The sequence below is a fragment of the Diabrotica virgifera genome, chromosome 3, assembly GCF_917563875.1.
Source record: "Diabrotica virgifera virgifera chromosome 3, PGI_DIABVI_V3a".
Taxonomy (NCBI): Eukaryota; Metazoa; Arthropoda; class Insecta; order Coleoptera; family Chrysomelidae; genus Diabrotica; species Diabrotica virgifera.
The window spans coordinates 69,417,882-69,442,248 of NC_065445.1; the positions used below are offsets into that span (position 1 = coordinate 69,417,882).

At 32.7% G+C, this 24,367-nt stretch overlaps 1 protein-coding gene across 3 annotated transcripts in view; it reads right to left on the bottom strand.

Moving 5' to 3' along the window:
• LOC126881894 (calsyntenin-1) overlaps positions 1–24,367 on the bottom strand; it is a 673,839-nt gene that overhangs the window by 45,934 nt on the left and 603,538 nt on the right. For all 3 annotated transcript variants that reach the window (XM_050646547.1, XM_050646545.1, XM_050646546.1), the window contains 3 exons: positions 14,992–15,141; positions 9,480–9,607; positions 275–451 (listed from right to left, as the gene is read on the bottom strand). In XM_050646547.1, the coding sequence (XP_050502504.1) occupies positions 275–451; positions 9,480–9,607; positions 14,992–15,141 (455 nt within the window). The remainder of the gene's footprint in view (positions 1–274; positions 452–9,479; positions 9,608–14,991; positions 15,142–24,367) is intronic.

Sequence of the window (24,367 nt, forward strand, 5' to 3'; positions counted from 1 at the left end):
GATTTTTGTTAGTGTTAATGTAACTCATACTTACAATGGATTTGCGGGTTTGAGTTGAAATTTCTTGATTAATAGAGTAAGTCTAAAGACGTATTATAATACGATGAGAGATGTAAAATCTGTTCTGTTGAGAGATATGTGAATACTAATGGAAGATATATTGGGCTAGAAAAATGTCAATTCTTAAAAAAAGGTATCGAAGTACTTGGAAAGATCAAAGAAAATAGAATTAAAAGAAAACTGATTGCATATTTTAATTTGTATTTATACTTACTTGCCAGCAAGCTCCAACAGTAAGAGTAGTATTGATTCCTTTGGTGGGGTGAAGAGGCCAATCGTCGATTACTTCAGGATTCTTTTTTTCGGCTCTGAACAACTGTCCATCAATATAGAGTTGAATGTCAGGGAAACGGACGTTGATAGCGAAATGATGCCATTGGTCGTCGCAAACCTAAACGTGACAGAAAACAATGATTTTAGTAACAAACATCATGTTTCAACATTAATATTATTTTATTACTAGTTTTACTTAATAAAACACATTTCAATGTTCTCCTTCTATTTTAATAAGCACACGTCTATCATACTGTTCTATTTACCATTAGTTTTAGTTTGCATTGATGTTATCTTAGCACCTTTGACCAGGACATCATATTTTGATTAGTCCTTCCTACACCTGTACGCAGTCTATTCAGTGTTTACATCTTTCCCACCTGCTCACTTGAGAAAAGCTGTCCGAAACAGCTGTAGTGACATTAAGTTATGATGTTGTGGAAATATTGTTTATTTGTTAAATAAAATGAATTTCCATCAAGTAACGGCCGAATCCATCAATTCAGTAAGGTTATTTCTATACCAGCACTACCCTGTTAGAATCGAGCAGATAGTATACCTATTGTGACATAATTATGTCACCCGACTGTTTTCAGCTCCTGGCCTGTTTATTATAATTTAACAGACCCTTTTTGTTGGCTGAATTTGGTTTATTTGTTTGTGAATGCATTTAAAAGGGGACCTTTTTAACAGGTACCCACCTCGATATTTCTTTTTCATTCTAGAAGTTTTATTGATTTATTATGTAAATATTGTTTCTCGATTTTTCTGTACTATTCTTTTACTTGTATTATGTAAACATACAATTTCCTTCCGGAATGTTCGCGAAAGATTATGTTTCTATAAAAAGGCTACAAAATTGTATATTCAGTTAGTTGCGAATTTGAAACCGTCGGTGTACTTTGATATGTAACGGGCGCGGTATATTTTTTGAATTTGTAATTAGATACATTAGTTGATTTGGTGTAATAAATAAATTAGATATCGTAGTTTGTAAAATAAAAGATATAAATTCAGTGTTTTTCATTTGTTTAGTTGTAAGTTATTCAAAATAAATAAAGTTAATTAAAATTAAACATTAGTGCCTAAAAGATCATAGAAAAGTCCAGACAGTTTTGTAACACTATTATAAACCATTGTCTTTGTACCGTTATCTAAGTATACTTTTAATACACTTCTTCTCTCTTCTTCTTCTTTTTGTGTAGACATGGCTCTGTCTGTTTTTTCAGGTTTTTTTCTGTTTTTCAATGTGCCTCGAGGAAGTTGTCGTTCCATCGTTTTCGTGGTCTTCCCACTGATCGTCTTCCTATTGGGGAACCGTCTCTCGCCTCTCTCGTCTGAAATTGTCATTCGGCGTATGTGGTCATTCCATTCCAATCTTCTATTTTTACCCAGTTATTAAAGTGCCCACCATGCATCTTCGTCGTATATCTTTACTTCTAACTGTCCCATAGTGTTTTATTAATCGAATTATAGCGCGAACATGAGTGCTTATGGGATATAAAATCGCCAATTTCCAAGAATAATGTGAAAAGAAAAGATTCAATTGCAAAAATTGCGGAAAAGATGGGTATAGATGAAGACACCGTAAAAAAGAAGACATCATTCATAAGAGCAACGTATCTACTAGAAAAAGAAAAGTCATGATAGCCAATGAACAGGAATGAGCTCAGATGATATTACTGTCCAACGTTCTAATCATCCAATATTTTTTTACTGTAAGTATATTCGTTTCGCCACTGAGGGTACTTTTTCTCAATAATAATTTTTCCTTCAATAATAATAAATAAGTCGTTACACCATCTACACCTATTTTTTTATTCGGCGCCATCTTTAAAAACCGACTGTTTCATTTGGACATACGGGTAGTGAATCAGTAGGTAGCAGTAAAACCCATCACAGTGGAAATATCCCCACCGCTAAAAGGCGCTGCGATAACAGTGAACTGATTGTGAAACTGCCGCGTAAGCGTAACTGTCAATTTTTCAAAAAGTTTTCATTTCTGTTGTTTCTGGCATTCATTTTGTCCTCTCTGTGTCAAGTTGTGTTTCTGCTGCGTATGTCATTATTGGTCTGATGAATGTTTGTAAATTTTTTCTATTTCTTTTTTAGGGATTAGGTAATTAGTGCAGTCACTGAAGGTTTTCACCTAAGATTTCGTTGAACCTCCATCGATTTTCATGAAAATTGGTGAGTAATTAGAGGATACTTCAAGGAACAAAGGTGACATGATGCCAAGTTGCGCTTTTACCCTGGGGGTGGATGCCACCCCTTCTCGGGGGTGAAAATTATTTTATTAAAAATAATACCATAAGTCGATAGAGGGACAAATTATAAGCAAAATTTGTTGTATAAAGTTATTAAAATAAATCAACTTTTTGAGTTAATAAAGACCAAAGATTTTTATTTTTTCGTAAAAAATGCATGTTTTAAATCGGTTTTTCACCTATAAATCAAAAACTATAAGCCTTTACAAAAAAGTTATTATTACTGAAATTGAAGATAATAAAAAATTGAATACAATCCTCACATAAAGAACAAAACTAATGTTAGTTCAAAGTGAGTTATTGGCAATTGAATGTGTATTTTTTTCGACGAGTACTAAAATCTAAGTCTAAGTTTTCACTCTAATGGCATATAACATATCCCACCAGAATGAAAACAATGGGAACCTTCTCTGGTTACACCTCCGAGGCTTCTACAATTTGCAAGCCATACGGATGCTGAGACTAAGGAAGATGAGGGAATTCTACAATTTACAATTCACGTCACATCTGCTCAGCGCGGTAAAGTTCCAACGAGACTGGTTCCCTTCATACTCCACACAGAGTAAATGTAAATCAAAAATGAATAACCATTTTCAATTTCGTTGCAAAACGAAAATACAGCCGAACCATATTCCAGTCCAATCAGAGAGTGCTGCAAGCACCTCTACCGGTTTCGAAACTTATTAGTCTCTCATCAGGAGGCACATATGCTGCTCTCCCTGATCCAACCAAAACAACAGGTTCGGCTGTATTTTCGTTTTGCAACGAAATTGAAAATGGTTATTCATTTTTGATTTACATTTACTCTGTGTGGAGTATGAAGGGAACCAGTCTCGTTGGAACTTTACCGCGCTGAGCAGATGTGACGTGAATTGTAAATTGTAGAATTCCCTCATCTTCCTTAGTCTCAGCATCCGTATGGCTTGCAAATTGTAGAAGCCTCGGAGGTGTAACCAGAGAAGGTTCCCATTGTTTTCATTCTGGTGGGATATGTTATATGCCATTAGAGTGAAAACTTAGTCTTTTGCTAGCAGTTGCCGCTAGGGCATCTATGCCATTTCGTTCGTTGCAATTCGGGACTGCACGCTGGGGTTTGTTTTGGTTGGATCAGGGAGAGCAGCATATGTGCCTCCTGATGAGAGACTAATAAGTTTCGAAACCGGTAGAGGTGCTTGCAGCACTCTCTGATTGGACTGGAATATGGTTCGGCTGTATTTTCGTTTTGCAACGAAATTGAAAATGGTTATTAATTTTTAAAATCTAAGTATTCAAGCTTAAATAACGGGAAAACGATGCAATGTATAAAATATTCCTGTTAGACATTTGCCAAAGTACTTCGGAATACCTATCAAATGATCTTCAGAACAAGGTAATAGAATAAAAGAAGAAAAGGTTATAATGAAAATTAAAGAACCGTTTCGAATTTTTTAGGACAAAGTGAAAGATAAAACATACGCCATTTCCACAAAAATTAAAATTTATAGTAATCCTTACAAGAACTTCTTTATATTAGCATAAGTAATATGTTCGATAATTTTGACTGGTTTAGAATGCATATTTAAAAAAAAAAGATATAATTTAAAAAAATCATAATTTTTAAAATTGTTGTAATTCTCATATTCTTTTGATAATAACTCCAAAAATACTCAATATACCTACGTAAAAAAATATATATAACCAAATTTTAGTTTTTTCTGTGCCAAATATTTTACCTGTTTTACTATTTCTATAGGGTAAAACATAACCGAGATAGAAACGTTTAAATCTTAAATTTTGCTGTGGGAACCATGCAACCTGGGTCATTTAACCTTATATTTTTAAAAAAGTAAGGGTATTAGAAGATTAGGTTCAACGTGCTTAAATAGCACATGGAATTAACTTTCAAACAGTTTTTAGATGAACCTGATATCATAAACACGAACGCAGTTATTAAAAAAAACAATAACATTTTTTGAAAAAAATTTTAAAAGATAAATTTTGAAAAAATTTTGGAGCATAAATTTTAATGCTATCAACATGTTCGGGGGCTCATTTAATAGATATTTTTAAGTACTTTGACAAATGTTTTATAAGTTTATGTTATAAAATGCATCAATTTCCCGTTATTTCAGCATGAATACTTACGGGTTTTGTACTCGCCGAAAAAAATATACATTCAATTACCTATAACTCACTTTTAGTTAACATTAAAAGGTTTTTGTAGTAAGGGGTTTATTTAGTTTTTTATTAGCTTCAATTTTGATAATAATAACTTTTTTGTAGAAACTTACACTTTTTGAGTTATTGATGAAAACTTGGTTAAAAACATGCATTTTTCTCAAGAAAAATTAAAATCTTTGATCTTCAATAACTCAAAAAGTTTTGATTTATTTTAATAACTTTATATAACAAATATTGCTTGAAATTTGTCCCTCTATCGAATTATGGGGTTATTTTTAATAAAATAATTTTCACCCCCGAGAAGGGGTGGCATCCACCCCCAGAGTAAAAGCGCAAGTTGGCACCATGTCACCTTTGTTCCTTAAGATATCCTCTAACCACTCACCAATTTTCATGCAAATCGATGGAGGTTCAACGAAATCGGAGGTAATAGCTCATATCCATCTTCAGTGACTCCACTAAATCTTTTACCTGGCATAGGGCTGAATTTGTAGAGCCCAAAACCAGTCGTAGTCGTAAGGTCTAACCACTCACCAATTTTCATGCAAATCGATGGAGGTTCAACGAAATCGGAGGTAATAGCTCATATCCACCTTCAGTGACTCCACTAAATCTTTTACCTGGCAATGGGCTGAATTTGTAGAGCCCAAAACCAGTCGTAGTCGTAAGGTACTAGTACACTTTAGGAGACCAAAAATAAGCATTTTTTTCTCAGAATCTTTATTAAAAATGAAAGTAAATGAATGTAAAAAGTTATATATTCATTTTTAATAAAGGTTCTGAGAAAAAAATTCTTGAAAAAAATTATTATTTTTGGTCTTCTAAAGTGTATTAGTACAAGTTACCATAAAATCAATTGTGAGACTTTTCATTTGTATTTTTTAAAGATTGAATGTAAAGGGTGTGTTTAAAACTTATAACTTAGATGGTTTTATGCATGACATTGTATATTTTTACAATTCTGTATTAGAAAGTGTAATTTGATTTAGAAAACAAAACACACGTGTAATCTAATTCAATAACAATACAATAATAAACGACATAATAGGTAAAATAACGTTTCGATAATGAAACATAAATAACAAATATAGTTGAGGCGTATTGTTTACTTTATAAACATTTCATTGTGCAGGAGAATTAACATAAACCAAATTTTGAACATTTATTTCAAAATGGGAAAATTATAATAAATATTTAAAAGCGTCAAATTATTTTTAGATCCCAACATTTTGCAGTAAGGATCGATTTTTGATATTTTAACCAATATTACCAGAGAACGGCAGTTCTCGCCAGTGGCGCACACATACACCCCCTACACGCGACACTATAATATACAGGGTGTAACAAAAATACAGGTCATAAATTTAATCGCATATTCTGGGACCAAAAATAGTTCGATTGAACCTAACTTACCTTAGTACAAATATGCAAGGAAAAAAAGTTACAGCCCTTTGAAGTTACAAAATGAAAATTGATTTTTTCCAATATATCTAAAACTATTAGATATTTTTTATTGAAAATGAACATATGGTATTCTTATGGCAGTAGTATTTTAAGAAAAAATTATAATGAAATTTGGACACCCCATAAAAATTTTATGGGGGTTTGGTTCCTTTAAACCCCCCCAAACTTTTGTGTACGTTCCAATTTAATTATTATTGTAGAGCCATTAGTTAAACACAAGTTTTTAAAAACTTTTTTGTCTCTTAGTACTTTTTTCAGAGATATTTGAATATTTGTCAAATCCATCACATATTTGTACATGGTAAAGTACGGTTATGGAGACTTGGTAATAATATGAAAATTTATTTATGATTTACATTTTAAAGTATATTTCGAACCATATTAAAAAAGAAGCCACATCTCGATAAAAGATGCTTTATTAAAAAAATACAAAGAGGCAAAAAAGTTTTAAAAACACTGTGTTTTAATGGTACCGCAGTAATTGTTTAATTGGAACGTACACAAACATTTGGGGGGTTTAAAGGAACAAAACCCTCATAAAATTTTTATGTAAACATATTAGAAAAGAAGCCGCAACTAGATAAAAACTGCCTTATCGAAAAAATACTAAGAGGCAAAAAAGTGTTAAAAATAGTGAGTTTAACTAATGGCACCACAATAATAATTTATTTGGAACGGACACAAATGTTTGGGGGGTTTAAGGGAACAAAACCTCCATAAAATTTTTATGGGGTGCACAAATATCACTATAATTTTTCACTGTGTTTTAATGGTACCGCAGTAATTGTTTAATTGGAACGTACACAAACATTTGGGGGGTTTAAAGGAACAAAACCCTCATAAAATTTTTATGTAAACATATTAGAAAAGAAGCCGCAACTAGATAAAAACTGCCTTATCGAAAAAATACTAAGAGCCAAAAAATGTTAAAAATAGTGAGTTTAACTAATGGCACCACAATAATAATTTATTTGGAACGGACACAAATGTTTGGGGGGTTTAAGGGAACAAAACCTCCATAAAATTTTTATGGGGTGCACAAATATCACTATAATTTTTCTTTAAGATGTTCTTTCCATAAGAATGCTACATGTCCATTTTCAACAAAAAACCTCTAATAGTTTTAGATATATTCAAAAAAATCGATTTTCATTTTGTAACTTCAAAGGGCTGTAACTTCTTTTGTGTGCATATTTGTACTAAGGTAAGTTAGGTTCATTCGAACTATTTTTGGTCCCAGAATATGTGGTTTAATTTATGACCTGTATTTTTGTTACACCCTGTAGTGTATAATTTCGTGTATATATTATATACATGAAATTTTCGATTTTCTAAATATGACTGAATTGAAAATTGGGCCAACTCCCATTTTAAAGTTCAGGAAAAGACCCACCCATTCATATGTCAACCATCCATTTTGGTCCAAGGGTGTGTATTTTACGCCCCTTCCTATTTAGGTTCTGTTTTTCGTTCTCGTCCCGAAAACTCCCAAAAACTTCGAAAGTTTAACTCCAACCTTTGCGGCTTCTAATGGTACTGATCATTACATTTCCAACGCATGTCTAATTTTGAAAATCGGTTATACCGTTCAAAAGTTACCGAGCTCAGAAATATGAGTCAATTTTTATTTAAAAAAGGGAAAATGTTTGTGGATATGTATGTATGTATGTATGTATGTATGTATGTATGTATGTATGTGTGTGGAAAAGTTAAACCGATCTGAATTTTTTTTTCTGTGTTTGAAGAGGGGGTGAAAATCGCATGCATCTGCATGTTCTACACCCATTTCCGCAGAATCTATACTTCTAATTTTTCTCTGATTTTCTGGTTTTTTAATTTATCCACAAGGATATTCCTTTGATAATTTTTAATATTTTCAATTCGGCCATTATCATCATTTTTGTTGTTGTTTGGGCTGTGGATTCTGTGGCGCACGTGAACATATAGGACTGGATCCCGCGAACAAAAAAAGTTGATTAATAGCAAGCTGTAAATTTGTTAACAGCTTAACGGTGTCTAGTCGGACAAACTTTGATGTATGGGAACACTGGAACAGGGGAAGTTTTAATTGTGGAACAGGTTAAAAATTTGAAACGTCAGACTACGAAAACGTTCCATGTATTTTGTCGGACAGAACTTCCAATGGATTCGTTACAGTTTCATTAAACTCTCATGCAAAAATCGGACTGCTATTTATCACCAATATAATTCCTGTCACTTGACATATTCTTCGTGTTGGACTTATTAAAATGCTCAGTTGGTGATAAATACCAGTCTGATTTTTGCATGAGAGTTTAATGAAATGGTAACAAATCAATTGGAAGTTCTGTCCGACAAAATACGTTGTCGTATTCTGAACGGATCGGAACGTTTTCGTAGTCTGACTGTTCCGTTGGTGGGTGTTAACGGAATCAATTAAAAATAAGTGTAAACAACGAACAGTAATATTTATTTTATTTTTGGTTAAAAAGCGTGCTTATTCATCGCGTAAGAGGGTTGTTTATTGTTTGAGGGCAGCGAAGGGGCGTCTGAACTGCCTACCTGCCGTGACGAGACTGAAGAGAGCACAACACGGTCATCACGTTTGCGGTTTTAGAATATGGCTAGAAAAGGCAATAAATTACTACATCTGGCGTTTTAAAAGCTCAGAACCTTTCTGTAGTTTTAAGAAACGCCTTCGAATGCATTTCCAAAGTGCGTTGACATAAGGTCTGATAAGGTAATTAATTTATAGGGAATTCAGTTTGTTAAACTAAACACACCAAAAACATAATATGGTTAGGGATACATTTCGTTTCGTAAAACTTCTTAGCATCTGGTTTGTATATTAAATGTGAATTTTATATGACCGTTTTGAAAAAAGTTATTAAAAAATAAAATTAGCAAAAATAGTAATTAAAGCGTGTTGCCACATGACGTTTCAAATTTTTAACCTGTTTCACAATTAAAACTTCCCCTGTTCCAGTGTTCCCATACATCAAAGTTTGTCCGACTGGACACCGTTAAGCTATTAACAAATTTTCAGCTTGCTATTAATCAACTTTTTTTTGGGTACGCGTGATCCAGGCCTATTACGTAAAATGAAGATTATGACAAAGAAAAATGGAATAGTAAGTAAAATCGTCGATCCGTGACTTACTATTATATAAACGAAAAACACCATGACCACAAATCCGAGTAAATGACATTGGCGATAACTCGAGCAATATTTTTCATTCCGTAATCAAGAAATTTCGAAATAAAATAAGTACTTACTTGTGAAATCTTCCATCTCCATTCAGCAGGCCTAAAGATGTTGAGGTCTCCTTCTGAGAAATCTCGCCTTAAGAGAAGGATCAATCTACAGTTACGGACGAAGAGAGCATAGTGGTGTCTATTCATTTCTGTAAAAAGTTATGAATATTATTAAAATGTCTCAATCTATATAAATAAAAATGAATGTTTTTAAGTATGTATGTACCTTATAGACTCGCAAACTATGCTTTTCGTCATATGATGACCTTAATCAAAGTTGTTGTACATAAACCTGGGAAGGTTTCTGAGTTGGTACGAGTAACCTAAGTGAAAAGGGGGCTTGCCCCCCATAATTATTTTTTATTTTTTTTTGGACAAACTTTTCTTTTTTAATTTTATATGATGTAGAACCAAAAGGTACATACAATCCTAAATTTTCACTTTTTTTAACTTCAACCGTTATTTTTTAATAGCCATCTAAATATTTCCTCTTCTATATAAATAAAAATGAATGTATGTATGTATGTACCTTATAGACTCGCAAACTATACTTTTCATCATATGATGATCTGAATCAAACTTGTTGTACATGAACCCGGGAAGGTTTGTGAGTTGGTACGAGTAACCTAAGTGAAAAGGGGGCTAGCCCCCCATAATTATTTTTTATTTTTTTTGGACAAACTTTTCTTTTTTAATTTTATATGATGTAGAACCAAAAGGATCATACAATCCTAAATTTTCACTTTTTTAACTTTAACCGTTATTTTTTAATAGCCATCTAATAATTTCCTCTTCTATATAAATAATGTATGTATGTACCTTATAGACTCGCAAACTATGCATTTCATCGTATGATGACCTTAATCAAAGTTGTTGTACATAAACCCGGGAAGGTTTCTGAGTTGGTACGAGTAACCTAAGTGAAAAGGGGGCTTGGCTCCCCATAATTATTTTTTAGTTTTTTTTTGACAAACTTTTCTTTTTTAATTTTATATGATGTAGAACCAAAAGATACATACAATCATAAATTTTCACTTTTTTAACTTCAACCGTTATTTTTTAATAGCCATCTAAACATTTCTTCTTCTGTATAAATAAAAATGAATGTTTGTATGTATGTACCTTATAGACTCGCAAACTATGCATTTTATCATATGATGACCTTAATCAAAGTTGTTGTACATAAACCCGGGAAGGTTTCTGAGTTGTACGAGTAACCTAAGTGAAAAGGGGGCTTGCCCCCCATAATTATTTTTTATTTTTTTTTGACAAACTTTTCTTTTTTAATTTTATATGATGTAGAACCAAAAGATACATACAATCATAAATTTTCACTTTTTTAACTTCAACCGTTATTTTTTAATAGCCATTTAAATATTTAACATGTTATATGTATATAAATATATAAAATTCTCCGGTTGCAGTGTTTGTTGTCGTACTCCTCCGAAACGACTTGACGATTTTTATGAAATTTGGCAGATATATTCGACCGGACTCTGAGTAGGTTGTTATCTATATTTCATGCCCGTACGTCATAAGGGGTTGCGTATGACGTCATAACTCTCACAATAATGACGTGAAAAATATGAAATTAAGTAGGTATACTCCTTGCTGAATTCCGAGCAGAACCGTGCTAAAAAATTTTTTCTAGCGCAGTCGGTGTCCGAAATACAATATCTTAAGCCGTAGAAATATTCTGAGGACAGAAGAAGAACGAGCAACAAATTTTATAGAAGAAAAGTGCAACTGTTTAACTTTTGGACTTAAATTGGGTAAAATATGAATTTTTTAATTTTTCGAAATTTTCAAAAAATATCTGAACCGAATTTTTCTGACAAACGGCAATCAGGAGAAAAGTTTTGAGTACACGAAAAGAACAAGCAACAAATTATAAAATTTTATTTAGTTTTAATTAATTCTATTTAATTCCATTTAATTTTATTTAATTTGATTTAATTTAAGCATTTTATTTATTTTCGTTTATTTTATTTCAATTTATTAAATTTTATTTATTTGTATTAGATTCTCTTTACTTTCATTTAATTTAATATTATTTTGATTAATCAATAGCTATATAGTTGGACAACTCCGAACCCAATTATAAATACAGGGTTGTTTTAAATGTAGATAAAATAAAGCTGTTATATTCATTATAAGATAAACAAATTTAAGATTGTAACTGTTGCACTACAAACTTTATTTTGTTACTTCTTACTAAACTTTATTACTTCAAACATAATGTGTAATTAATTAAAAATAATAATAAAACCTCATTCACATCGAGCATTTTTTGTTTATTTATTACGAATTCCTTTTGTTTAAGTTTATTGTATACAAAAGTTTGTTTTTATCTATTGAGGCAGTGCGAAGTCTTCCGGGTCAGCTAGTTATAAATAAAAAAGAGTTAAAATATTATGCAACACATGAAAAAACAAAAAAAATTGAATATGACCGACGTTTCACACTTTCACACGCACATTTTATAATTATGTTTGTCTTACATTTGTTATATTCAGGCCAGTTACCTATTTACGTTTAAAGACCGTGGAACCAGAAGGGGACTATTAAAGAATAGCGACAAACTGGATTGCAGCTGCGCAGGACAGAGAAGGGTGGAGACATCTTGAGGAGGCCTATGTCCGACAGTGGACAAATTTGGCTGTGTGATGATGAGGCTGAGGTCTCTACTACATATTATTTGTTTAATATTATTAAATGCACTTCTAGCCTTTTCTGTTCTGATTCTAACTCTGATTTCTTTGGTATAATCGTTTGTTTCATTAATGTTTCTCCCTAAATAGGTATAATTCTGAACTCGTTCTATCGTCTTATTATTTACGTGTAGATTGATTTTTCTAGTATCAATCTACACGTAAATAAGAGTAAAACGAGTAATTCGAGTAAAACGAGGCGCAGAATGCGGCACAGATCACAAACTAGTAATCGCTAGGATGGAATTCCCCTTTGAATGGACCCAACAGAAACCGACCTTGGGAGATACTTACGAATCTACGACTCCGGCAATACCTGTCAATGTGTGCTCAATAAAAGAAAAGAAATTCAACATAAACTTATTAGAAGAAGACTCCATAAAAGACTTACACAAACGAAGATTGGACCAAAAGCTAGAAGAGTTTAGGTATGAATCATTAGAACAGACTTACGAACATATAAAAACCTGCATAAAGACAGCAGCCCTAGAAGCTCTTGGAGAAAAAGAATCAAAATACAAAATTAAATGAAGACACACTGAAATGCATAAAAGAGAAGAAGGAACTTCATATAAAATACCTGAACACAAAAAACTATGTTTTTTGTAACATTTTGTAACTTGTTTTTGTAACTTTTGTAACTATGTTTTTGTAACTTGGAACTCTACAGGGAAAAAAATAAAGAAGTAAAAAGAAAAGTAGCAAAAGAAAAAAATGAAAGATGGGAAAAAACATGCACAGAAATAGAACAACACATAGGAGGCACGAGAAATTCAGAGTCATGGCGTATCTTAAAGTCACTCCAAAGAAATAAGACAGAGAAGGTCAAGATCGGTCAAATCAAAGAACACGAGTGGCAAGAATACTATAAAAAATTGCTAAGCGAAAGTAACCCCAAATCAAAGTAGAAAGAGACGGAATAGAAATCTATACACATGACGAAATCGAATTAAGCCTAGCTGAGGTAAAAAGAACGATCAAAACACTAAAGAACAAAAAAGCAGAAGACCCCGGCGGAATACCAAATGAATTGATAAAGAACGGATCGGAAAAGCTATTCCGCACGATACACAAAATGTTTGAGAGAGCACTGAATGGAGAAGACTTACCGGCAGAATGGACTCAAGCATATATGACATCAATATAATATATAAGAAAGGAAATAGAAAAAACTGCGAAAACTATCGAGGAATCAGCATAATATCATCCATAGGCTGACTGTATGGAAAGACCATAAAGGAAAAATTAGAAATATATATACAGGATAAAATCGGAGAAGACCAGGCAGGATTCACAGCGGGGAAAGCATGCTTGGATCACATCTATACGGTCGAACAACTAATAGAAAAACGAATGGCCAATAATAGATCCGTCCATCTGGCATTTGTAGACCTTAAGAAGGCGTATGACTCGATACCTAGAACCAAGCTATGGGAAGCAATGGAAGACATCAAACTCCCACGAAGATTAATAAAAGCAGTAAAGGCACTCTACAAAAATCACACAGTAGCTATCAAAATGGGCAATCGAATATGCAGTCCATTTAAGACGACAAAGGGACTACTACAGGGCTGCTCCACATCCCCTACCCTATTCAAAATATTCCTGGAAAAGACCCTGAAACCATGGAAAAGAAAGTGCGAAGGAATGGGTATACCAGTAAGGAATGGGTATACCAGTAAGGAATGAGTATCTATATACCCTTGATGAGGAAACTGGAACAGGAATATACAAAGAATGGGATGGAAATAAACCTAAAGAAAACTGAATACCTAACAACGGAGAATACAGAAATAAAACAACTGGAAATAGACGAAGGTAAACAAATCAGAGGAACAGATAAGTACAAGTATTTAGGTTTTATAATATCAAACAAAGGAACAACTGAGGAAGATATAAAAAATAGACTAGGACAAACAAGAGACTGCATACGAAAATTGAACCCGATACTGTGGGATAAGAACATCAGCATAAAAACAAAAAGAAGAATATATAATACCATGACAAGAAGTATCCTCACTTATGGGTGTGAAAATTGGACAATAAATAAGAAAACCAAAAATAAAATAAGAGCGACAGAGATTGAATTCCTAAGGAGAAGCTGCAGAGTAACAAGGAGAGATAGAATAAATAACATAGAGATTAAGAGAAGAATGGGAGTGAACTCAAGACATAATAGACTACATCGAACGGAAGAGATTAACCTGGTACGGACATGTCAGAAGAGCAGACCAAAATCGGTGGATAAACCGAATAACAGAGTGGAGCCCGATAGGAAAAAGGAAAAGAGGCAGACCCCGAAGATCCTTCAGAGATGAAGTAGACGAAGCAATGGAGAGAAGAAATCTACAGGAAGGGGACTGGCAAGACAGAAAGAGCTGGAGAGAACGGTTGAGTGAAGGAATACAGTGAAAACTGTGGAAATCCTTAGTATATATATATATATATATATATATATATATATATATATATATATATATATATTGATTTTTCTAATATTTTTCTTTGATATAACCATGAATTTTGTTTTCTTCATGTTTAGTGACAGACCAAATTCTTCACTCGTTTTTACAACAACTAAAATTGTTTTGTAGATCTGTAATGACCTAACCAAAGATACATTTCACTAATTATTGTTTTCTATTGAATGTTTACCACATTGTACTAACTCAAGAACAGTGTTGCCAAACCTCTCGGGCACGGGTGGCAACTCGACTGCCGATATACGATTCATTATTCATTCTAATGAGTACGGCATGTTCTATTCTTAACGTGAAACGCTGTATAGAGGAAGATATATATTCTGGATATCTAAAACTTACTGTGATCATCAGCAGTGCAGAAAATGTGCTCTTTCAAGTGTTTGTCCTGGGTAGGATGTTGTCCGTGTCTCATCCATGTGGATATGGTAAATGTAGTTGGCAACTGGTGCTCTAATACAGATGTTGGGATTGTTACCGCAGTAGTGGCACCTAGGAAGAAGAAAAATTTATATAACGCAAAAAATAAAAATGTAAAATAGTATGTACGATTGAATGTAAAATTAACAATAATTTGTCGTAAGATCTATTTGTAAATGTAATGTAAAATTAACAATAATTTTGTTCTTCTGATCTAAAAGTTATAGGCACTAAAAGAGAAGGAATCGCACATGGAGGACTCCCAATAAGGAGAGAGTAATTCTATTTCTTTTCAATTTATTAATGGATAAAATAATAAGAAGGCGTAACAGTTCTCAAAATGTGTTAGTTAGAAATAAGGCGATAATTATAATCGAAAGATTTATTCAGAAGATATTCAGTATCGAAGATACAATTTAAGATGTAAGATGGAAAAACAGTTGGCAATCTACATCCCATGAAAAAGTAATAGGCTATTGATTATGTTCAAAATAAGAGAACTAAAAGGAACTACAACGTTAATGGGGCTTTATCGTTTCATATGGTCAATGGACTTCTAAATATGAAAAAAAACCGCAGAGTGCTACCATTTGTAGTTCCTTTCTAAAGTAGGTATATAATCAACTAATAGAACTTAAACTAACCGATAAAGTCTCAAAACTTTAGAGACAATATCGAGTAAGACGATTAACTTTTTTAGGGTCAGGTAAGTTAATAATTGGGATTAAGGATTGTAATTTCATTTCATAATCAAACATTAATAGCGATTTGAGATATACCATTGGTTTTCTACACAAATATTACGAGCATCTCGGCATTCTACACTCACCGGCATAATTAACCGCCCACCTTGTATTTCTTTCAATTTGCATAAATTGTCAATCATGGACCACATTTTATGAAAGATACAGTAATAACTACCACTGAGGAAAAGGGGCATATACTAGTTCGCTCCGGCGGCGGTCAGATTTTAATACCAAACAGAAAAGGGTCACAGGTAAATTCGCTTCGGCCATTATAAATCAAAATTTCTAATAGAATTTCTGAATCAATCACCAACATTTTTAAAACCAGGGACCAAAATGAAGTGAATATTATACCTACCAAATAATTAGTTCAACTCTCTTATACAGAGATATATAAATAAAAAATAATATTTTACATAACTTCTATACAAAATACAAAAATCACAGTGTTCGCGGTGTGCAAGTACTTGGAAGGGATACGCGAAACGATCGTGCACGAATAGCGGAGAAAAATTTCAACTTGTGTAAATAATTCATATTGTCAATTGAAATTGTCAAATTGACGTACATTTCATACCTATTGTCATTTAAGAAGAAAAATTATATATTGCTCCACATTATTGATGATATGCAATTATTATATAAAGGTAAATTTAATTAATTGTATTTTGCTTGCAGTACTGCATTTTAATAACTAATTTTATTTACTACATACCATTATTTACGTTTTAATAACATAACCTAAATCTTATTTTTTCTTCTTATTATTTTTTTTGGACTATGGCCTTGACAATTATCCAGTAACCAGGACCATATGATTGGCCAATATAATTAAAAGTGCGAATAAAAGTGCAGAGCGTAGAAACCAGGTGTCGCTTTTCCGAACTTGTACGGTCCCAATTTTGCCGATATACACCAGGGAAATAAGGCAAAAATATACCATGTTCGGGACACTTGAGCAGCCAGGTTGCAAATGGGTTTTTTGGGTACTATATACCTAATACATTATAAATACAAAAATGCCCGTCACAGTTTGGACGAGAAATTTAGTTATTAACAAATAAGGGTCAAAAATTAGAGTTTTTTCGTTTAAATCGCTACAGGTAAAAATAGGGTAATTAAATGTCTTATTTATAATATTTTCCATTTAGTAGATGAGCCAAATCTTTAAAATAGCGTTTTTTGAATTTTGGTGCGATTATTTGTTGCTTCGGATATTGCAAAATAAAACTAAAATTTCGAAAATAGAAAATTTGCTATAACTTTTGCGAAAATAAATTTAGGACTGTCGTATTGCATGAAAAGTTGAGACAAATAGTCCATACAATGCACAAAAAATTTTAAGACGATGCGTCAATTAGTTTAAATTTTATTCAATTTGTTTATCCCAAAGAGCTTTGTTTTTCGCAATGTTATTGTTCAGAAAATAATAATGATACAGCAATTCTGTGAAAACAACATAAAAGTAGAATAGTCATGTTTTCAAAGCATTTAAAAAAATCATTAAAAAGTCATTTTTATCACTCAGAAAACCTTTTACTAAAATGGAGTCATTTTTGGCTTATAAACAATTTAAATAACTTTGTTAATATTGACTGTAGGCTAAAACTACAATGGAATTTGAAAAACTGGTATTTTTATACGAATTTTCAAAGAAAAACTTTTTGCCTAGGTTAATTACGGTCAGAGTTGGCCACTTTGTTTTATTTAATTGACGGCTACTTTGTTTATAACAATTAAGCAACCTAACTAGAGCCATTTTGAAGTTGAAGATATATAGGTTATGTGTAAAAGATTCAGTAAACTTTGAACCTCAACAGAGTGGTTAATAAAGCTTTAAAAATGGCGTCCGAACGGAATTAATTCGTGGGCGGTGGAGGGGAATTACTAAAATACGTGCACTCAAAAAACGGAATGGGACGTTTCGGCGTCGCCGTTTCGGCGTGGCCATTTCGGCGTGGCCGTTTGGGCGTAGAGCCGTTTCGGCGTAGGCCGTTTCGGCGTAGGCCGTTTCGGCGTCGGCCATTTCGGCGTCAGAAATTTTATTTTAGTTGACTAAATACCTACATTGAGGTTTATTGGTCAGGCAATTTTTTGGAAAAAAATCTTTTAATATAGTTATTTAAATACATTGGAGTTCATTGGTCACACAATTTTAACATTAATGGTCAAGTAGAAAAATAAACTAAATATATTTCTTTTATAAACATTTTGTTATATTTTATTCTGCAAATACCTATATTGGATTTTTTATTAATGCATATTAATAATAATTGCTGTTCTCTTAATTGTCCCAGAGCTAATTAGATGATAACTGACATTTTTCAACTTTAATTAGACATACATTATATGGTATATAGACGGAGAATGGACTCCAATGTATCTACTTAAATAACTATATTAAAAGATTTTTTTCAAAATAATGTCTTACTAATAGACTCCAATGTAGGTATTTAGTCAACTAAAATAAAATCTCTGACGCCGAAATGGCCGACGCCGAAACGGCCTACGCCGAAACGGCTCTACGCCCAAACGGCCACGCCGAAATGGCCACGCCGAAACGGCGACGCCGAAATGTCCTAGACCCCTCAAAAAATGACACTGATTCTGCAAGCATATGCTGCGATTAATATCGCTGGAACTTGTTGATGGATTCTGATCATAATTTTTTTAATTTGTATGTACTCGTAGTCTTATAGAGTACGTTATGTACACACAACCCCACCTAAGATTATAAAATGTTAAGGGGAACTCCCCTTATCACTCAGGGATATGAAAAATAGATTACGACCGATTCTAAGACCTACCGAATATACATATATAATTTCATAAAAATCGGTCAAGCGGTCTCGGAGGAGTACGGAAACTAACACTGTGACAGGAGAATTTTATAGATGTAAATATATAGATGGCTATTAACAAATAGGGGTTGGGGATAGAAGAGTGAAAATTAAGGGTTGCATGTATTTTTTATTTCTACATCATATAAAATTAAAGTAGATAATTTTGTCCAAAAAAATTAAAAAAAAATGTCAGGGGCAACCCCCCTTATAACTTATGGGTATAAAAAATAGATTACAACCTCTTCAACGTCCTACAGGATAAACATGTAAAATTTTATAAAAATCGGCCAAGCCGTTTCGGAGTAGTATGGTAACTAACACTGTTACAGGAGAATTTGATGTATATAGAAGTAACTGCAATAAAAGTGGCTAACTTTGAACCTAATTAACCTAAGCAAAAAGTTTTTTTCTGAAAATTCGTATAAAAATACCAGCTTTTGAAATCCTAAAGTAGATTTACTCTATAGTCAATATTACCAAAGTTATTCAAATTGTTTAGAAGCCAAAAATGACTCTATTTTACTAAACTTTTTTCGGAGTGATAAAAACGACTTTTTAATGATTTTTTTCAATACTTTAAAAATATAACTATTATTCTTGCAAGTGGTTTTCACAGAATTGCTATGTCATCATTATTTTCTGAACAATAACATTGCGAAAAAAAGCTCTTTGCGAAAAACAAATTGAATAAAATTTAAACTAATTAACGAATCGTCTTAAAATTTTTTGTGCATTATATGGAATATTTGACTCAACTTTTCGTGCAATATGAAAGTCTTAAAGCCATTTTGGGAAAAGTTATAGCACATTTTTTATTTTTGAAATGTTAGTCTTATTTTGCACTTTCCGAAATAAAAAAGGATCGGACCAAAGTTCAAAAAGTGCCATTTTAAACCTTGGCTCATCTACAAAAAGAAGAATATTATAAATAAAATATTGAATTACCCTATTTTTACCTGTAGCGATTTAAACGAAAAAACTGCAATTTTTGACCCTTATTTGTTAATAACTAAGTTTCTCGTCCGAACTGTGACGGGCATTTTTGTATTTATAATGCATTAGGTATATAGTACCCAAAAAATCCATTTGCAACCTGGCTGCTCAAGTGTCCCGACAAAAACCTTATTTCTCTGGACTAATATTAATGCTCCTAGAATTGGTAGATCAATATTTAATACGCTTAACCGTGGGAGCGAACTAGTATATAATTAAAAGGGTTTTTGACCACGGGAGCGAACTAGTGTGCTCCGAGGAAAAGAAAACAATAAAATTATTGAAAAAAAGCCGATTATCAAGGGATGCTTAGCAAAAATCCAATGTTTAAAAATCTTCGAAAAAAATTCAAACAAACATAATTTTGAAAACCATAGTCTAATTTAAAAAATGAGTATTAGTAATAGATGTTTCCGCCTCTGGCCCTCAGAACTTCTTGGGGTCGGTTCGGCAATCCATTCGTGTTATCCTGGATATCCGATTGGGGGATATTGTGCCAATTCTCTATCGCAGCCGTCCTGAGCTCTCCAAAGGATGTAGGGGCTGAACTACTGTACGGGATGCTATCAGACGATTTCAGGAGACAGATTCATACATCCACAGGCCAGGTTAAGACCGACATCGATGTACTACAATTCGAGATGACCGCTTCATTGTCAGCAACGTAGTAAGAAATCGCTTTTGCACTGCTCTTGAAGCTCGTACGCGTCTTTTTGAGGTGAAAAATGTTAGTGTGAGCGAAAGTACCATTCGAAGACTGGCAAAAAGAAATTGAGGGCTTTCCGTCCATCTCGCGTCCCACAGCTGCTCCCATAACACCGTAGAGCTAGACTTGGCTTTGTGTGAGAATATGCTGACTGGATTGTGGAATAATGAAAGAACATATTATTGTTCTTAGATGAGAGCCGAAAATAACCCTAAGTAGTCCAGAAAGCCACTGCGCATCCGCTAGGAAAAATATTCCGATTCGGATTTTTTGCACAATCTTACTCAAAAAGGACCCCTTTTAACAAATATGCATGTTGCCGGGACCAAAAGTGGGTCAAAAATTTTTTAAACGTTTTTTTTGTTTTTTTCCTAAAATTATTTTTTTTGCATCGAACAAAGTTTTTTTAGGTTTTTTGGATCATTCCAAACAGAAAAGGTCTTTAGTGACATTTCTCTAAAGTTGATAGTTTTTGACATATAAGCGATTAAAAATTGAAAAATTGCGAAATCGGCCATTTTTAACCCTCAAAAACTATGTGAGAAACTGAAAATTTGAATATTGCCAAGGCAGGTAGATATTCTTTAAACATCGATTGATGAAATCTCGAAGAGTTTTTTGCAATACAATATTCAAAACTCCTTTGTTTTTTAATGGCTAATCAAGCGTGCGCGACACTACAGTCCCTGGCCATATTATTATGACCACCTATGAATTTTTACAAAAATCAACTATTCCACTAGGTATATTTTGTTTAAAATGTGATTTTTAAATTTAATTTTAATTTTGATATGTAATGTTAATGTCATACATTAACTATAATATATTTATTAATAAACAGCAACAAAATATTTGAAAATATTACATATTTATATTATTTTTAATATTTTGCTGAGTTCCTGACCTTAATCCCATAGAAAATGTTTGGGAGCTTTTAAAACCAGAAATTTCCAATGAAAATGAAATGTCACCAACAAAATTGTTTTGATTGAAGAACGAATATATCATTGGAACCACAATGACAAATTAAAGCAAAGTGAATTTAACTGCATTCAAAGTACGCCAAGATGGGTACTGGCGGTAATCAAAGTTAAAGGGGCACCACAAAATATTAAAAAATATATAAATATGTGATATTTTTATTGCTGTTTAGTATTAAATATGTTATATTTAATAATAGACAGCACTAAAACATTTAAAAATATGACATATTTATATATTTTTAATATTTTGCTGAGCCCCGTTAACTTTGATTAACGCCAGTACCCATCTTGGCATAGTTTGAATGCAGTTAAATTCACTTTGCTTCAATTTGTCATTGTGGTCTCAATGATATATTAGTTCTTCAATCAAAACAATTTTGTTGGTCACATTTTCATTGGAAATTTCTGGTTTTAAAAGCTCCCAAACATTTTCTATGGGATTAAGGTCAGGAACTCAGCAAAATATTAAAAATAATATAAATATGTAATATTTTCAAATATTTTGTTGCTGTTTATTATTAAATATATTATAGTTAATGTATGACATTAACATTACATATAAAAAATTAAATTTAAAAATCATATTTTAAACAAAATATACTAGCGGAATAGTTGACTTTTGTAAAAAATCATAGGTGGTCATAATAATATGGCCAGGGACTGTATATTCCACCGACAGTATGGTGCAAATGAAAGGAATAAATTAGTTATTTCGTAAACCGGCGACTATAAGGAAAAATTCCGAAACAGGTCGATTTTTATTTTTAAGTTATGATATTGTGGCATATATGGTACTAGTGACGTCATCCATCTGGGCGTGATGATGTAATCGATGATTTTTTTAAATGAGAATAGGGGTCGTGTGCTAGCTCATTTGAAAGGTTCTTCAATTCTCTATTCAGTAATATAAACATTTATATAATTATTTATACAGGATGTCCTTCTACTTCTTTTTTTGTCAAATAATTTAATTTAATAAAAATTTTTTGGACACCCTCTATAAATAATTATGTAAATGTTTACATTACTGAATAGAGAATTGAAGAACCTTTCAAATGAGCTACCACACGACCCCTATTCTCATTTAAAAAAATCATCGACTGCGTCATCACGCCCAGACGGATGACGTCACTAGTATACCATATAATATGCCACAATATCATAACTTAAAAATAAAAATCGACTTGTTTCGGGTTTTTTTCCTTAAAGTCGCCGGTTTACGAATAACGAATTTATTCCTTCATTTGCACCATACTGTATAAACATGCAACGGTGGAAAATAGTGTCACGCACGCGTGATTAGAAATTAAAAAACAAAGGAGTTTTGACTCCTGTATTGCAAAAAACTCTTCGGGATTTCATCAATCGATGTTTAAAGAATATCTACATACCTTGGCAACATTCAAATTTTAAGTTTTTCACATAGTTTTTGAAGGTTAAAAATGGCCGATTTCGCAATTTTTAATCGCTTATATGTCAAAAACTATCAACTTTAGAGAAAAGTCACTAAAGACCTTTTCTGTTTGGAATGATCCAAAAAACCTAAAAAAACTTCGTTCCATGCAAAAAAATAAATTTTAGGAAAAAAACAAAAAAAAACGTTTAGAAAATTTTTGACCAACTTTTGGTCCTGGCAACATGCAAAGTTAAAAGGAATTCTTTTTGAGTAAGATTGTGCAAAAGATCCGAATCGGAATATTTTTCCTAGCGGATGCGCAGTGGCTTTCTGGACTAAGTAGGTCCAGATGGACGTCAGCGTGTCTACTAGCGTCAAAATGAAAGGTTTGCTCCACACACTATAACCGAAACAGTGGCTCACCGAGAAGGGTCAATAATGATTTTTGGACGTATCTCTTACGAAACTCGTATTAATCTTGTTGTGTTCGATAGAGGTAGTGTGGATACTCAAAGTTACGTGGAAGAAGTTCTCCAAGACCATGTCATGCCTTTCGCACCATTGATTGGTGAAAACTTTGAGATTAATGCAGAACAATGCACGTTGCCATACCGCAAGATTCACCCGTAAGTACGTTAATGAGGTCAGGAGTCAAGTTTTACCGTGGCCGGTACACAGCCCCGATCTTAACGCAATTGAATACATTTGGGACGACCTCAACCAACGGGTAAGAGCAAAGGTACCAGCCCCTACATCATTCATAAGGCTCAAGATGGCTGCGGTAGAGGAGTGGCACAATATGTATTTCCCAATCGGATATCCAAGATAACATGAATGGATTGTCGAACCGGCCAACCCCAAGAAGTCCTAAGGACCAGACGCGGTAACATCCATTATTAGTACTCATAGTTTTTTAAGTAGACTATGATTTTCAGAATTATGTTTGTTTGAATTTTCTTCGAAGATTTTGAAACATTGGGTTGAATACATGGGCGCCAATATAAAAAATTTTAGGGGGGCCCAAACGTGAAGATGTTGAACATTACTTTTTGTATACTTTGGATGACAATATAAAGTAGCAACTGAAACGCCCCCCCCCCCCGAATACAAGACAAGGAGGACAGAGTCTATTTCACTTCAAATCAGGCCCGAGGCATTATAGAATTTTCGGGCCCCTAAATATAATTTAACAATATCAATAATAATACTGCACCAGAAATTTAAATTTTTATGAACAATAAATAAAATTTATATTTAAACAATTAAACATTGTTTAATTATAACTCTTATTGTTATCATTTATTATTTCCTGGTGGTAAAATGAAAGAATTTTGAAAATTTATTTTGATATTGTAATCAATTTTTCCCCCCTTTTCGGGGGTGAAAAATGTTTTGGTTAAAATAGCCACAGAAGAGGCTAGAGAACCTAATTTTAAGCAAAAACTGCTCTATAATTATTTTTTGAAAACTCAATACTATTTTATTTGAGTTATTCGTGGTTGCAAATTGGCCATTTTCATTGAAAAATGACACCTTTTCGGACGGATTTTGCGAATACCTTAAAAACTATGCATCTAAAAAAAACTATATAAAATATTTCTGTAGGTTATAAAAAAACAAAGAGATTCGTT